This window comes from Prenolepis imparis, unplaced genomic scaffold (genome assembly GCF_030444845.1).
Source record: "Prenolepis imparis isolate NDT839.2.m4 unplaced genomic scaffold, iyPreImpa1.0 SCAF_15, whole genome shotgun sequence".
Lineage (NCBI taxonomy): Eukaryota > Metazoa > Arthropoda > Insecta > Hymenoptera > Formicidae > Prenolepis > Prenolepis imparis.
Genome location: NW_028141173.1, coordinates 4507050 through 4524915, shown reverse-complemented (window position 1 = coordinate 4524915; position 17866 = coordinate 4507050). Strand labels below are relative to the sequence as shown.

Genomic DNA, 17866 nt, shown 5'->3' with positions numbered 1-17866 from the left:
CGCAATAGCTACGATAAAATGTGTTTACCTGAAGAGGTGAAGAATCATTAAAAAGAAATTTTCTGTTTTTGTTTCATTTTTTCTATGATTGGGAAATGTAATAAAAAGAAATGATTTATAGATTGTATATTATGATTTTTCATCGTTGCAAATTTCTGAATAGCTAATTTATCATAAAATTATATATACTTATAAAATTTTAAATCACGCGTATTCAACCTATTATAAAGCGTCTTTTTCTATTAATAAAAGCTTTAAATAGTCCTTTGCCCGTCCGCAGCTAAAACTATTTTGATTTCAAGATTTTAAAGGACTTTTAGCTCGTAAAAATAAATTCATATAATTAAAGAAGTAAATTCCGAGCGAATGTGTAGGAAGACACATCGAACGAATGATTTTCTACGCTAACCCCAATTTTCCGATAGAAATTTAATGAAATTGCAGAATGTTATTGTCGTCGACCAATCGATGAATAACTTTTTTTTTCTTTTATCGATCTCAACGGTTTATAAAAAAATTTCCAGGCATTTGATTCTATTATTGTTCTGTAAGGAAAACTATAAAAATAAACATTGAAAAGCGTTGATTAATTCAAGAAACATTTTTCTTTATCGGCCACAGTATATAATTAGTCAAAAAACTATCAGGCTTTTATATAAAAAAATCACAGAATAAATGAAAAACGAGAATAAACGAGAAATAATTTTTAACACAGGAAAAGAAAGAAGAAAGAAACGCAAGTAAATAGAAAGAACTATTTTCTGTTTCCTCGAAAGATAGAAAAGAATAAACCAACGCGGGTTTGATTAGTAAACAAAGCTGTTGCAACAGCGAATACCAAGATATAAAAAGATAAGTATTTTGTAAAATCTCCCAAATGGAATAAAAAATGAATAAATAAATGCAATTTTATAGAATGAATATTTCAGCTGTTAAAAAAATAATTTCTGAATTTATCTAAAATAGAAAGACGCGAAAAACGTATTTTATTTTTATTTGAAGCATCTGAATTCATAAAAACGATATCGAAATTATCATATCGTAATCTCTGAAGAAAATGTTTGCGTAGAAACAATCGATCGATGCGAAATGCAAATTCGACGAGAGAATGTCATTCTGCAATATTCAATGTCTCTAATACATTAGATACATTCATAGACATGTAAATATGTATGTATGTATGTATGTATGTATATGGAGCGCTTGAAAGCATATCATATGTGTATGTACAAACTCAGCTAAAATGTATACATAGATGTTAATTACGTTGATGTGTATTTATTATGTCGGCGCGGCGCGACACGAGCTCGATCTTCTCGATCAAAATATACATATCGATCTTCTGTGCGCCTAGGCAGTCCTTTCTAAACGATAATTTAAAAAAAAACTATATTTATTATAGACAGACTAGTAGAGCACATAAAAGATATTTTAACAAATCTAATTAACTTAATTAAATGATCGAACAAGTGTCGTATTTCACGTACACATAATTCAATTAAATATTGTTAAATAAGATGTCATGTGTGAGAAAAAAAGTACGACGTGTCAAACGATCACGTCGAATTGAAATTAAATGCTAATTTTCGCGATTATGTGTGTTGCGACAAACTTAACACTCGATAAAATGAATCGCCGATCGATCGATCGATCGATGGACACGATACTTAATAAAATACAAATAAGCATCAAGCTTACGCTTTCGCGAGAATTTCAGTCGCGCTGGCAGGTCCAGCTAATATTGAATGTTGATTGATGAGGCTAATCGTGTAACGGTGCGATTGTTAAAGCAAAGAATTACGCGATCGAATCGTATATTAATAACTAATAAGCAGCGGGATCACTTGTGCTAAGATCTTCCTTTGATGCATTATCGAAACATAATTGCTTAAATAACAAATTTCAAAGACGTAAGAACGTTTTGCCTAAATATATATATATAATAAAATTTAGAAAAATTATATGCATTATATAATGTCAAATTTACTTTATTTTTAAATAAACAAACTTTAAAATAAAATTGCATATTGGAATATTAATATATTCAAAGTTGTTTCAAACATTTCCCGTAAAATTCTACTTCTCACCATATCGATCGATACACACATATAGAACACAGGTGATATTTTCTTATTAAATAATTTAAGTTTAATATACAAAACAACCGCCGAGACAACGTTGAAGCACAAATGATCCATATTAACTCGAACTTATTGTGCACCATGTACCGTATCAGAATAAGCTCTTATATCATAAGTCCATTTACTATAATACATGTTACAGCCTATTAGAAGCCTATTAGTACCAAAAAGTTAATTGTCCAAATAGGCATTGATTCTGTCGACGAGAATTATGGTACACTTTATTATTAAATATTTCTTAAAATACCTAAAACTCGAAGAAATAATTTCTTTTTTAAGAAAAATACTTCATTTTTTAAAGACATCTTAAATGTTTTTTCAATAAATTAATAAAAGCTACAACTTTTTTTTTAAAGACAGACAATTAAGGTACTATAAATGATGACTCGTCGACAGTAAGTCAACAGCTGTTAAAATTAATACGGTAAGAAGTATTATATCGTAAGAAATTTGAAATATATCGATCAGTACATTTCAAATTTCTTATGCTATATTTTTTATCATATGTTTCCATCTAAATTTCCGCATAACATTTCTTGTCTACTACAGGAAAACGCGGAAACTTCGTCGATAAGTTGGCAAAATGTCGCGTCAGTCTTATAGTCAATATGTAACGTTACGGATCGATTATGAGAGTCTATTAAATAAAAATCGAAAGTGCACGAGAAATAGAACGAGAAGTAAAGACTATATTAATGCAAGAAAAATGTTGATGTAATTTTCGATGGCCTAAAGTTCAGTCTTTACTGAAAACACACATCTATATATCATAATAATAATCGCGCGCCGTGATTAACACACGCTGATGATATAAAATAAATTTTTAATAAAACCAGATTGTGGTTTGTGATCAATTTTTCTCCGCACTTTTTTCCTCTTACAACTTCCTTCAAAATAAAAAAAATATCAATTTCAGGTATAATAAAATGTAGTTTTATCCACATGAATTAAAAGAAGAAGACTTAAGACAAAAATTTACAAAGGAATATTCTGTATATCAGTTGCTGATCAAATTGATAAATCAGCATATTAACTTCAGGTGCCTTATTAACTTTAGAGAAGAAAAAGTAAAAGCTCCCTATAATATTCCAGATCTAACGATCTACACAAATAAAAATGAAAAGAACAAAATCTGAAGATGAAAATCGACCAGGTAAAAAAAAATGAATTTATCTTTGTTGCGTAAAAATCATACGTCTGTTCTCCCAAAAAGAAAAATTATTAAAAGAGTAACATTAATATAACATTGAAAATATTTATGTTAATTACTTCTATCAAGACTATCATTCTTATTGTTTGATTATTAGTTTCTTCAAATAATTCAAATGGCAATTAATGTATTTTATCTGTAAGCAATATTGCGAAATATTACTTTCCCAATGTTAACATATACAAAAAGTTTATAAAAAAATCTAATATGTAAAATTGTTATTTTATTGAAATAGTTTATTATAACTTACTATAATTTAATAAAGGAATATTAAATATTCAAACATTGATAATTATTCAATCCCGATGTTTAAAATAAAATAATCAAAAATTTTTAAATACAATTTTTTATCAACTAATACTTTAGTAAAGCTTTTATATTTTTCATATTGCGCTCGTTATTGTATTTAATCTCTTAAAAAACTAATTAAGTTATTGAAGGAAGGAAGAGCTAAAAAAAATATATTTAAAAAATAGATCTTTTATAACGTTCAATGATAATATTGTTATAAATTGTAGCAGCAGTAAGCTTGGCTCTTTCAAATTTCCCACGCAAACCGTGGTCGCTAAATCGATACTCTACACCAGTGCCTATGAGTGCCAACCGAAAGCAAAACCCAATATAAACTAGCGTTTCCAGAAAAACTGTCTCTTTGCTCCGAATCCGAATGAGAAATGAGATTAACTAGAAAAATAATCATCAAACTAAAAATACCCTTTGGCAGAAAATCCTTCAAAATCAATTTCTGTGACTTTTCCGCGGCCGCGAGATGTCGTTAACCTCATTTTAACTGACTGAGAAGATGGCCAACCTGACTGAAGGCTGAAGGCAGCTGATCGCAGTCATGAATGAGACACCGCCGCGAACACTCGAGAAAACACGTGATTGCTCACAAATCTATTCTAATGTAAGTGTCAACGCGTCAAAGTGCACGTGGTGCAATATTTCGCGCGCGATGCAATCAACGTTATTGGCCGAATCATATTGCGATTGTGTAACATTCGTAAGTCAAGATCCGATTACGTAAAATCGAACGGAATGTCAGTCGTACGAAAGTGAAGGTGCATAATTTGCCGATTTTACATCAGTTTCACGTACATTTTTTTATTCATGTGCCAAGATGCGCGTATTGCATAATATTATTGCGAACCACGTGGGCGAACAAAGTCGCGCCGGTTGTGCAATCAGCGAATAGCGAATTGTTTTATCGATAAATATCAATGAAAAAAAATTTGTAACTTATTAGAATTCAATTAAAAAAAAAGAATAGTTTTGATGCAACTTAGAATGCACTGCGTGCGCGCGATAACAAATTTATTTTCATTCAAAACAGTTCAATTTTATCATACTAAAAGCGGAATCAGCTGATACACTATAGTGTTAATATACTGGACAATCAACAAGTTTGATTTGTTCTATTTAAAAAAATTTGTGAATATATTAAACGTGCAAATACGATATTTTTAATATTATACTCTCCTGAATTTATAACTAATAGAAATAATAGTATTAATATTAATTAATCTCTCCTTTAATCGATATTTTCGTTATCATTTAGATATTGAAAACTATATACATAAATTTAAAAACACTTCTTGCTTATAAAAATTTTCTTATATTATAAATTTTATTCAATTTATACTCTAAATTTCATTCAATCGTATGTATTTCTAAACTCACAAAAAAAAATCAATATCTTGAAGTTGTTTATCTATATTATATTGATTATATCGATTTTAATCACATAAAATGTAATTAAAAAATAAAATTAATCAAAAATTTAAAAGATTAAATACAATACAATCAATTATATACATTTATATCTACATGTATGTTATCAAATCGATATAATAATAAAAAATGTGGATGACGCTGAATGATTCAGATTACCTATCTCTCAAAAATAATTAGAGAATAATCTAATGCGTCTTTATACATCTCATGCTAATAATATGATGAATAATTATAAGTACTGTTATGAAATGAATAAGCGTATCTGATATCATCCTTTGCGTCAACAAGATTTCTCAATAACAATTTCATCAAGTAAAGCTAGGCATTTAATATTCAACTTCTAATTGTCTCATTTTCATAAACTCGTCCGGCTTCAATTATCTAAACGTATAACAATCGGGAACGACATGATAACAAGTGCTAAAAATAAAAATAATTTAAAATAGCATAGATATTTTATTTTATGATGCGTTTCCTTCGATATTTATATCGATACTGTGTAGAAGTCTTCAACGAAACCACTTTCCGATCTTAATCAGCAAACTCAAACTCGTTTGTGCCATAAATATAATACAAAAATGTATATAACATTTTAGATTAATTAATAATTTCGTACTGGCAGAATATATTGCGGTTAATCAATATCGTTTATTTTCAATCAGATGACTGCGAGAATTATCGCGTCACTCATTCAAGTGATTTGAAGGCAATTGAAGAGAAAATTTAATTTTCAGATGCCGAGCTTAGAGTTCTAAAATTCTGCAGATAACGAAAAGTCATAAGCGAGCCAGCAATTTTGACTGATAAGCACAATTTCCATCACACAGATAAACGATTTCCGTTCATTCTTGCTCGTCACGAAAAAGAATTAGCTTAGTAATCAAGAAGCATATCGAACTTATTAGCCTATTCTGCGAGACGTGCAGTAAGGAAACAGACTTTACGTAAGGCTTGCCAGACTTTGCAAGAAGAATAATGAATATATAAAATAATCGATTGAAAAGCGCTATAAAAGTGCTCCTGTGTAATTGAAAAAAGAGAAGAAACTCTAATAAAAAGATGGGAAAACCCGTAGTAATTAGTGATGATATTAAATCCGATGAGGTGAGTCTACAATATTTTGATTTAATTCACAAAATACACGTTTATAATCCAATCCCTTTAAAATTAGACATTTCTATAAACATTTTTAGAGGAAAAAAAAAAAAAAAGAAATATATACTTCTATCTACCTACATTTTAACGAAAATTCTTTTCGATAACCGTATATAATTTAACACACTCACGTTCCATCAATTAGTAATTTCAAGATTTAATAATTTATTTAATAATTAAAACACAATTTCTCATATTTCTTTTATATTACACCCCCCCCCCCTCTCTTATCCTCTCTCTCTCTCCCTCTCTGAAAAACTATTCTTTCATAATTGATTATATTATCATCTCTTTTTAGCAATATACATAAAATTAGTTGTACATATAACTGTGTAATAATTTATAATAATTATATATTTATCAATAGCAAATATTTAAAATTTTATTCTGCACAACTTTCATTATTGTTATATCTTCAATTATACTATCTACTATCTGTAATATTTACAATTCTACAATATTAAATTATATGAAATTATAGCAGTAACACAATTTTCTCTCAATGTGGTATACAACGCGATATGATCAATATAAGCAATTAATATATAGTGGTAAACTAGAAAGTTCAATTAAATATAGTATATCGAGAAAAACGTAATACGTGATCGCTGAAAAAACTAGATAACTACTGAATCAGGATTCTAATTAAAAGGGAAAGGCAGTTATATCAGATGAAAAGAGCAGCTTTGAAGTAATGATCCATGATGTATATGTTTAATGTCGCGCGTAATGTCGTGATTAAATATTGAGCCTTCTAAGAATTTTATAATTTTATAATTATTTTACAATTTCATTGAAATTTTGAGAACTATATTATTAGTTATATTATCGATTGTTGCATACATATTATAATTATTTATTTTTTATATTATCAATTTATACAGAAAAAATAAATATTCACAAAAAATTGTAAGTTTTGTTTAATGAGAATTAGTATTGGCAGATATTTCCCCTCAAGCATATTTGTTTTTGTTTCGTTCGTCATGAGTTTATTAAATAACTTATACCAAGAATGTTAGTGTTTCGTATCTAAGTAAATAAAACAAGATTCGATAGCTATAAGTCAAAAGGTCAAAAGCATGCAGTTATCGCAAACGTAAGCGAAGATGAAAGCTAAACGGAAACAAAAGGTTGATATATGCGTGCATGATAATTCTCGTCTCATTGTCAGCGCGTATGCTGTAAAATTTTCTAAGATGGTATTTACACATGAAAATACGTATAAAATCACATTAACTGATTTAAATAATTACAATTATTCGCAACAGTATAAATAGAATTATCAAGAAAATACTAATGATAACATTTGTTTAGATGATTCTTGGTTTTCGTAGACTAAATGTTATCGCTTAAATTTTACACCGTCAAGCATATTTTTTTTTACTTATATTTACTACTACTTTATCACTGTTTGTCATTTGCTATAAAGCTGAAAAGATAAATCAGCGATTTTTTTATCGTTCGATTATATTTTAGTATTCGTTTTGCAGGTAATACCACGGGTGGAATCTTCTCACAGAAACAGAGTATACAGAAAATATTTTGGATGGATAAAACACGTATCAGTAGAGCCAACAATGTGGCTTTACATGATGGCGTTTATGTTCACATCGGTGGTCGAGCAAGATTTTTTTAGGCATAAAGCGTGCCGGGTCGATCACGGATATTCGGAAGAAATTTGCTCCAAGTTGAACGACGACAATAATAAAGCGATAAAGACCGAAGTGCAGGTAAAAATCACTATATACATTGTTTAAAAAAAAAGAAAGAAGTGAAAGGAAGCGAAGAAAGGAGAAAAGGTGCCGTTATTAAAGTATCGAAATAATAGTTTAATAACGACTCGTGCTGAGATTGTCAGAATTCGATTATAAATAGCTAATCGCGTGCAAATATTCAACTTGACAATTGCGTTGATAACTTATTATGCAATACTTATACGTGTAAATAAATATGATTATCTTATCTGCGACATTATAATCACAGCAGTGCAACTACAATGTAAGAAATAAGTGCTTTATTGATCGACGATAAGCGGCAGATAGGAACAAGCTATCAAGATAGTTATCAAATTAAATATTTGCATGAAATGAATTTGCAAAATGATGTATCGTATTTCTCAGTAAATCTACTAAATATATTCTCTAAATTTACACATATCCTTTCGCATTTACGTCCTTTGTTTTACCAAAACTTATTCATACAATAAATTAAATAAAGCGCATACTAAAAAGTACAATCTAATCTAAAATTAATGACAAAGCAAATTGATATCTCAAATTTTCTATTAAATTGAATGAACAAGCAATCTTTCTCATTACTCGCATTTTTCGAAATTTCTCCTTCCACGTCGCGAAACAAGATGTATTCTTTGTATTCTTTCACACTTCAGAATAGCTTTTTCATTAGTCAACAGACTATTATTTCTCAATTATGGTTCATTAAAAAAAATCATCTTGCAGATAACCGTCTCGGAATTCCATCAATGGAACGACATCACCGGACATGTGATGCCTATCGTCTTGGCGATGTTCTACGGGAACTGGAGTGATCGGCGTGGACGCAAACTGCCGCTCGTCCTCGGCTTGACGGGCAAATTCATCTATTCCTTCATGATTGTCATCAATTCGATGATGGACACTTGGAATCTGAACACGGTGGTGTACACGGCCACTCTGCCGATGAGTCTGCTGGGCGGCGACGTTGCGATCTTCGCCAGCTGCTTCGCGTACATGTCGGACGTATCCTCCGTGCAACAGAGAACCCTGAGGATCACGATTCTGGATGTCGTTTATCTCAGCACGATGCCATCGGGTGAGATCGGCAGAGAGATTCGCTCTTAAAAAAATTGTTCGCTCGAAGAAAGTATGATTATTCACTTCCTTAAAAAAAAATTTGCCAACAATGCAAATTTTTAAGATGTCTTCTGGATTTTTGCGATGTTTAATTTATATAAGATAATTTATATAAGAGTTGTGTGTATATATATTGTGAAATTTTCTTCACTTCATCTTGACGTTTATTAACGCTGATTATAAATGTTGATAAATTATATATTTTTTGATTTTTTATGCAATTTAATAATTGCATTTAAATGATGAGTAACGTTTCTTCTTTTTTGCAGGAGTCGCACTTGGATCTTACGTCTTCAGTCACTTAGTTAACTCGTCTTATACGATTATGTTCATCGTAAACGTCACGTTGCTTGCACTAGCGATTCTGTATTCGGTCGTATGGCTCAAGTGGCAAACATCACCACGACAGCAACCGCTCTCCGGTACCAATTGGCTGGTAGACTTTTTCGACATGAGACATGTCGCCGCGACGATGCGAACGTTGGTGAAGTCGAGGCCGAATCACGGCAAACTCCATCTGTGGTGTCTCCTGTTCGCTATGTTCTTTTATACGTTCCAGAGAGATGAAAAACCCAAGAGTCAGATGTATACTTCACTGATCTTCAAATGGGACGTGACAGATTTCAGCAACTTCAAAACATTCCAATCGACTCTCTTCGTATTAGGTCAGTTTGGTATTATCCGTCGAATTAAATTCTCGACATCACGAATCTTCATCGCAATTTGTAGCTTGCGATATATTCTGAGATACGCGCAAATAGAAGGAGAAATTTCTTTTTTCGAAATCGATGACTTTTACTTGTTAATCTATCTAACTATATGTCAATGAATATTATAAAATTATTAATTACTAATTACTAAATACTATACTACACTTAATTACTAATTACTATAATTTATGTTTATGAAGTTAATGAATATATTATAAAACGTGTTTCTTTTTTTTTTATATATGAAATATAATGTATTGGAAACTTTGTTCCAACAGCAATGCTCATCGGGGTGCCTATAATGAGTAAATTGATAGGAATGAGGGATACGTTTATCGTATCAATTGGAGCAATAGCGCATGCAGCCGGAAGAATTGTATTTGTGTTAGCGGATCGACCGGAACTGTTTTATGTGGGTAAGTAACAATTTTTTTGTATATGTATATATCTCTTTTAAAAAATTAAAATCTCAAATCTTTAAGCATAAAATATACGACCACCGCATGTGAAAAAAGTTATTCATATCGTATACAGAAAAATAAATTAAAAATTTATTTATGATCGTTTTGCAGGTGCTGCTGTTGCTGCGTTAGGACCCGTGGTAGCACCTGTACTCAGATCTATGACTTCTAAACTTGTAGCCACAGAAGAACGAGGTATGTTTAAGTATATTTCGCGTTTAATTTTACAGCGATAATTATAAACTGATTTCCTAACTCGATAAATTAATATATAATTTCTATCTTTAATATCATAAATGTGGAAAAAAATATGCTTAACAATTTTTTCCTCAAGAAATTCGAATCCATTAAATATCGGTTTCGATTTGACGTCACTATTTCAGTATACGATCTCTTTTTTGTGCCGTAAAAAAAAAAAATAATAATAATAATTGTATCACGTTAATTCTTAGGAAAAGTATTCGCGATGCTCTCCGTTTGCGATAATGCGGTCCCGCTATTCAGCGGTACTTTATACTCGCAACTGTACAACGCTACGATAAAAACTGCACCGAGCTCCTTCTATTGGTTAACGTTCGCTACGCAGATTACTGTGCTTCTGCTTATCACGTAAGTAAAATTTTTCTAATTTTTCTAATATGCTTGAAGTATTTTTTTGTAACATATCTCAATTAAATTAATGTTTAATTAATAAATTTATTCAATTAATTAAATTAAATTAATTTCTTTAATAAATAAATTTATTTTAGTTAATTTAACTAATTAATTTAATTAAATTTCTTTAATAAGTATATATTTAATTTAAAAAATTTAATTAAAAACTTAGAGAATCGCATTGTGTCGGTCTGTCGAATTCGAATAATCTTGTAACGAGCTATTATTTTTTCAGGTTGATTCAGTTTTCATCGTGGTCTAAACACGCGACCGAACAACAAGATTACATTGATGATGAGGTTGTGGCTCCATCGCTATCTAATACTTCAGAAGCAAATTCTTCCAATAATGTAACCGCGTAACAATAAACTAATCTCAAGTTGCTCAGAGAAAAGTAGCCTGATAAGATATATTAGAAACTGCCGTATATTTGTAAAGCATCAAGGATCATAACCTGTCAGTACTGATATTTCATCTGAAGAAATATGTACAAAATGCATTTTATGAGATTCAGGTTACAAGTAGTTTTTTTTAAATTTTCTCAAATATGCTTATCAGTGCGTATCTTTACATATCATTAATATTTCAAGAAAATTAATATCAAATTATAATAAGCCTTATAATAAGACTTATTCTTGTAAGACTTGCAAGTATGTATTTAAGAATACAGAGCTCAATTACGTATTAATGCGCTCGCGTATGCGTAAAATATTATAAGCATAATAGTTTAAGCAATAATTATAATTGCAATAAGCATAAATTATAAAAATATTTAAGCACATTTATAAACTGATATTTTTATAGAATATTAATGATATACATAAATATAGAAAATAATAATGCGCAAAATTAAAATATTTATATATCGTTTTTTTTTTTTTACGAGAGAGAGAGAAAAATATTAGAATTTATATTTTTTATATAACAACTTATTAAAAAAACGTTCTATGTATAATAATGTTATGTAAAAAGTAATTCTCTCTTCTAAACATAAAAATTGTTAAACCAAGAATCTCTAAACTGAGATTTCTAAAGTGTAGCAAATGCATCAATATAATTGTTATAAATCCGAATCGTTATATAATAGTATAATAGTATTATATTATTAAGTTTCTAAACTTAGAGAATTAGATGTAAATTATATTGTTAAATTTTTAGTAATTTTTGGCATTTATTTTATAAAACAATTCCTCCTACTACAATTGATAAATATAAATGATGAGAAGTATATATAAATTTTTTCTTGTCGATCCTCTTTACTCATCGAAAATGAAAAATATAAATTGTATGCATTTCATTACTTAAACTTAATACGATAAGCCCCGGAAACATTTCTTTTTTCCTTTAATGCCATTTTACTCATAATTAAATGAATCATGAAATGAGATTAAAATGCGTCATCGTGATATTAATGAATAATTTGTATGTGATTAAAAATGACGCAAAATATTCATCAACATCGTGATGACGCATATGCGCAAATTAAAAATATTAGTAAGATCAGATCTTACTCAGTCGTTTAAAGATCAAAGTGGACGTAATTAAAAAAAAACAATATTTTTTTTCAAACGTAATGTTTCTTACACGCATGCTATATGTTCCGATTCTTATTCTGAATTTTTTAAATATAGCGATAAAATATTGAAGGTAATATTTTTCAAATTGAGATAATCCAATTTGTTAAAATTAACAAATTGTCTAAATTATATTATAATTTTATTATAATACAAATTGGACAATTTGTTAATTTTAATAATATATAATAATTTTATTGTCCAATTTAAATTTTAAATTATTATTGTACCTTATTATTATTGTAATATATAATTATTATTGTAACTTCGAAAATCAATCCCGCTTTATTGCTGTTTGTAATGACAATGACCTTTTTGACGAAGTCAATGTTATTTTGGTAAACATTTTATGAGAGTTTTAAGAAGAGAGAAGTACAACAATGTCAAAATATATCGAAAATGCTCTCAAATAATTATGAATAAATCTTAATTTAGCAGAAATTTAATACAATTTATTCATCAGATTATTTTAACAAATTGAATAATAAAATTATATATATATATTATACAATAATAATTTTTGCAATTGTAACCGGAAGTTAGTCCTAAGCCGGAAGGCAAGGACTAGGAGAAATAAATAAATAAATAATACAATAATAATTTTATTAAATTATAATAATAATATTAAATTTCTGCTAAATTAAGATTTATTCATAATTATTTGAGAGCATTTTCTATATATTTTGACATATTATTGTACTTCTCTCTCCTTAAAACTCTCATAAAATGTTTACCAAAATAATATTAACTTCGTCAAAAATGTCATTGTCATTACAAATAACAATAAAGCGGGATTGATTTTCGAAGTTGCGATTTACATTTACACAATGTTTAAGATGATTCTAGGAAACCCGTGATATTCATTAGCATTCAACATGTGCGAAGCACAAGCATGTCAAGGACTGCTTCTAAAACCCATCGGGAACTGTATAGAATTATTTGGGGTGCAAACAGAATTCTTGATAAAACTCTCGATTTGCAAAAATGAGATGCCAACTTCACAGTGGCTCTGATTACTGATGAAATTTTCTACTTTGATTACTGATTAACAAAGTAATCAAGAAATTTTCGACTTTGATTATACAATCAAAAAATGTTCGACTTTGATTATCCACATGATTATCCAAGTAATCAAGTAATATTAATTTTTTGCCGATTCTCTCTCTCCTTTTGCGTGATATAATCGCCCTCGGCCGTCCTCTCGATTGCGAGGTCTCACATTAACATCCGTATACCGAAAAAATTGTTTTCTTGAAATTCATACTTAATAAGTCCTCTAATAAATATTCTTAATGAATAAGGATATTTTCGTCTTTACGTGATGCTTTTTGGAATATCCTCTTAAATTAAGAATATATTCTTAATTTTTTAGTATATATGTATATTCTTGCATATTAAAAATATCTAATAAGAATATCTCTTTTTAGAGGATTTTCCTCTTAAATTAAGAGGATCCTTTTGGCACCTATTTTAGTGGAAAATATTATAGATAAGATAAGTGGTATATACTTAAGATAAGAATGCAATTTTTTCGGTGTTACAATAAGCTTACTTCTCTAATTTTATAACAAATTAAATATAATCTACTTATTCATATCGACGATATTAATCAAAAAGAAAGTTAGTACAATTGTCTCGAGAGAATATTCACCACATCGGCGAACAATTGCTCATGACAATTAATCAATGTTAATTGTAGCTTTCTAACTGGCAGTTCTGAGATAAAAAAAAGTGCGTTACACAGGTCACTTGCTATGTCATCGCGCAATTGATAGCTGTAAACTGACATATTTACGAATCGAGGAAAAAACATTTTTCGGAGTCAGCTGTGCTCGGACGGTTCGAAAAGGGGAAAATAAGGCATGCGATGAATTTGTATTTATCGTCCCGTAGGTTGCACCGTAGTGGGCTTCGGATAGACCCATGGGTTCGGTGCGTAACCCGGCCTTTGAGGTATCGGGTAAACAGTAATAGCTCCGGATGCAACTGGACCGGGAGTTGGTATCGCGTCCGCGAGAGCCATTAAAGCTGCCGTAACAAGGATAACAATTTTTTTCAGCGAAACCTGAAAGCGAGGATACAACGTTCGTGATGAATTATGATATACGTGACGTCTGACGATTCGCGAAATTTTTTCGCAGGAAGAGAGAATTGAAGCCTCATTTGCCATTAATTTTTTATGACTAGAAACACGTTTCTTAAAAAATTTTATTTTTAAATTAACAATATTAAAATAATCGGTTGGCGACGTTTATAATAGACGCAAAAATATTTACAGAGAAATAAATTAAAGGAAGATATTTTAAGTCCAGAATGTTTTCATATCGATCATTCCACGTTTATACGCATGGCATCTTTTTACGTATCAAGATGCTGAAGAATAATTGCTTTTTTTTATTTTTATAATTATATACCATTTAAACATTTTGTAACTTCGCGACAATTTAGTTTTCTGAAATCTAGCCCGACTAGTTTTGCCTATTTTCACTGGTTAGAGCACGATTAAGATAGAATTTTTTTTTTCAATGCTGTTTTCGTACTTTGTGCCATTGCGTGTGCGAAAATGTCGGTACAAAAATTTGTTTTTTTTTTTCCTGCCAGAAATCTTAATGCGGTGAACTTTTACCGGTCTTGCGGATCGTCTAAATTGCCACTCGCACCGAGATAAAAAGAGCACCGTGGATTAGGTACGTTACTTTCTCTAGGACTATTCGAACTATGCAAACTGTCAGTTCGAGAAATAAATAAGCCAAATAATATATATAATAAATGCAATATGTATACTCTGCGCCTTCGCTTTCAATTAAAATTGCGTTGCAATCGCGATTTAGTGAAGATTTATTGCGATTATATCAACTGTCATTGCAAATCCATCATTATTAATTATAGTTATTGTTCGAAAAGTCCTTTTAATGATAAATTTGTTTTCGTCAAAATATTTCGTGTGCAGTAGAAATATAAATGTGTATGTGCGTGACATTTGAATTGTGAAGCAAAGTATATCCATCATATATAACGTCACATGAAATGATAGATCTGTTTTCGCCAAAATATACGGTATAAATGTATGACATTTAAATTGTAAAGCAAGGGTATCGATCACATGTAATGTTACTTCGAATTCGATTTTTTTTTGGCGGAAGGAAATTCTACAACATTAATCACACTTTGTATTATTAAAGAGCTCTGCGTGTAATTATTTTATTTCCTTATTGACAAAAAGATAGATAAATATATTTAAAGAAAAATTGATTGTTGCATACTACGTCAATAAATCGTGATCATTATGTAATAATGATATTAAAGAAAAGGCCTGAGTGTGTGTGTGTTTCGCGCGAATGCGGACTAATTCGATTAAAAATAATAAGATATACAATTGATTTTTGTTTCGTAATGCGATCATCGATAAGTCGATAAGTTTTCATGGCAAGAATGTACAGCAGCTGCTCGTATTTGAATGCAGCAATCGTCGGCGTGCAATTTAAGTAGAAATCAACCGCGTACCCGGAAAGAGAAAACCGAGAGATCTTATTTAATTCCCAAGTTAGTTCGACGGAAGCATACGATCGACAATTGAGTTCGAGCAACTCGAATAATGTATCGTATTGACTTTATTTATTCTTGCTGTTACGATCGCCAATGTGAGATTTTCCGCGTTCGCGCGTAAAATCCGTAATTTCTCATTAAGAACGTCAATAGATCGAGAAATCGAGAGATTGCAAATCAATAAATAATTTAAAATCCTGAATATACTATGACACGTATTATATGAACATATATTTTCTCTAAGAAAACTTAATTTAAAAAATTTTAATATATTTAAAATTTATTGACAAATATTTCGCGTAATCTCGTCATAAATTTAAATTTATTAATAATATATTTTGCACACGCAATATATGTATACGTAAGTTTAATAACATTAAAAATTTGTTTCTATACAATATCAATATTTTAATTATGCGAGATAAACGACTAAAGAAAAACATTTCGCTTTTCAACGAAGAATTATATAGTCTTGTATAAATTATATTATTTATATCTTTTCTGCCTATTTTTATAGCAAAGTGTGTGTGTTTTATACAATAAGACTTATCTTATATATATACGTAATATTCTCCGTATATATTGTTACCATGATATCTCGGAGATCTCGGATGTGTTCTTTAGCGAAGCGATGCTCGAAACGAACAGTACGCATCCTTAAATGTTGGCAGACTTTTTATACCGGTGGGTTCTGAGAGGTGGATATTTAGGTCAAGATACGTGGAAAGCGATACTGTCCGTATAACCAAGGAAGTTTCTGACCAAGGAACCGAGCTCCCGATGTTCGTTTTCATTCATGCCGGTTGCGCATACAACATTAATTATCAGTAAATAAATCATGAAAGAAAGATAATTGGGAAGATGTCAGTCTACATTTCTATATAAACGATAATATTATATATATTTCTATTCTATATATGATATTTAATTAAAATACGAGCTAATAATGGCACGGTAAATTTTTTTTACGAGTGACCCGAAAAAGAATCGACTTTTTATGTCACTTAATAAATTGTGCAATTTGTGTTGGTGCTGTTGTGTATAAACATAAGCGGTTTTTATTTTGCTGAGTTTTCGTGGTGTTATTCGTTGGGGGATATTTTTTTATACTTTGTGGATGCTGCACATGTTAATTAAATGTAAAGTACGTATTTGTAAAAGTATAACAAATATTCCCTGCTTTACGTCATTATTTTCAATCTGAATAAATTCCTAAAAATATAATATTAATAATAAATATGCTAGTAAATGTGAATTTAAAAAAATTTTATATTTCTCTCGTTTTTTTTAACCATAGTGATTAATATAGTTATTCTTCGTTGATGCCAAGTTGTTCGGGCCGGGGTTCGACTTGCAGCGGTGGCGGGAACCCAGCTAGGCATCCGATTTACTTTAACGAAGGTTTGGGAGCCATTTATTATCAAAAAAATTTATATTGTTCAACAAAACTAAATTAATATTTTTAATTATATATTTTAATTTAACGGAGAATTAAATTTAATTCGACAAAATATGTTATACCGAGTAATCCCGCGCCAAAGGTGCAAAACCAACGAATAATATAAATCATATGAAGAATATGAATCATATTTAAAGATCTTTAACGAAGGTTTGGCGCCAATTGTTATGTAATATAAAAATTCAAGATTTCATTCTTCAGATGCTCGATGAAATAAAAAAAAACAAAATTTTTCCTGAAGCAAGAACCACGTGATTCAGTCACGAAACAATCTAGCTGTCACTTTTACACGCCCAAACACATAGAAAACGCGAAGTAGCGCGGCTTTTATACGCGCACGTATATTATTACAAGATTCCGAGATGACCGG

The 17866-nt window shown here is 29.9% G+C and overlaps 2 protein-coding genes and 1 long non-coding RNA gene across 10 annotated transcripts in view; 1 reads left to right on the top strand and 2 right to left on the bottom strand.

Annotated features, from left to right (window-relative positions):
• Positions 1-17866, bottom strand: part of LOC145946138 (uncharacterized) — a 165467-nt gene that overhangs the window by 128441 nt on the left and 19160 nt on the right. The gene's annotated exons all lie outside the window — the stretch shown is intronic.
• LOC145946137 (lysosomal proton-coupled steroid conjugate and bile acid symporter SLC46A3) lies at positions 4153-12101 on the top strand. 3 transcript variants are annotated; one of them, XM_083055604.1, is made up of 9 exons: positions 4153-4258; positions 5820-6189; positions 7731-7970; positions 8700-9051; positions 9362-9757; positions 10081-10218; positions 10375-10458; positions 10716-10872; positions 11153-12101. In XM_083055604.1, the coding sequence occupies exons 2-9, from the start codon at positions 6145-6147 to the stop codon at positions 11277-11279; spliced, it is 1539 nt and encodes a 512-aa protein (XP_082911730.1). In that variant the 5' UTR covers positions 4153-4258; positions 5820-6144; the 3' UTR covers positions 11280-12101. The 3 variants fall into 3 exon arrangements, with proteins under 3 accessions (XP_082911730.1, XP_082911732.1, XP_082911731.1); XM_083055606.1 differs by having other exon boundaries at positions 4188-4354; XM_083055605.1 differs by having other exon boundaries at positions 4188-4412.
• Positions 13973-16692, bottom strand: LOC145946213 (uncharacterized). The gene is made up of 2 exons (XR_014427026.1): positions 16627-16692; positions 13973-14556 (listed from the first exon to the last, which is right to left on the bottom strand). It is a non-coding gene; the product is annotated as an uncharacterized LOC145946213 (long non-coding RNA).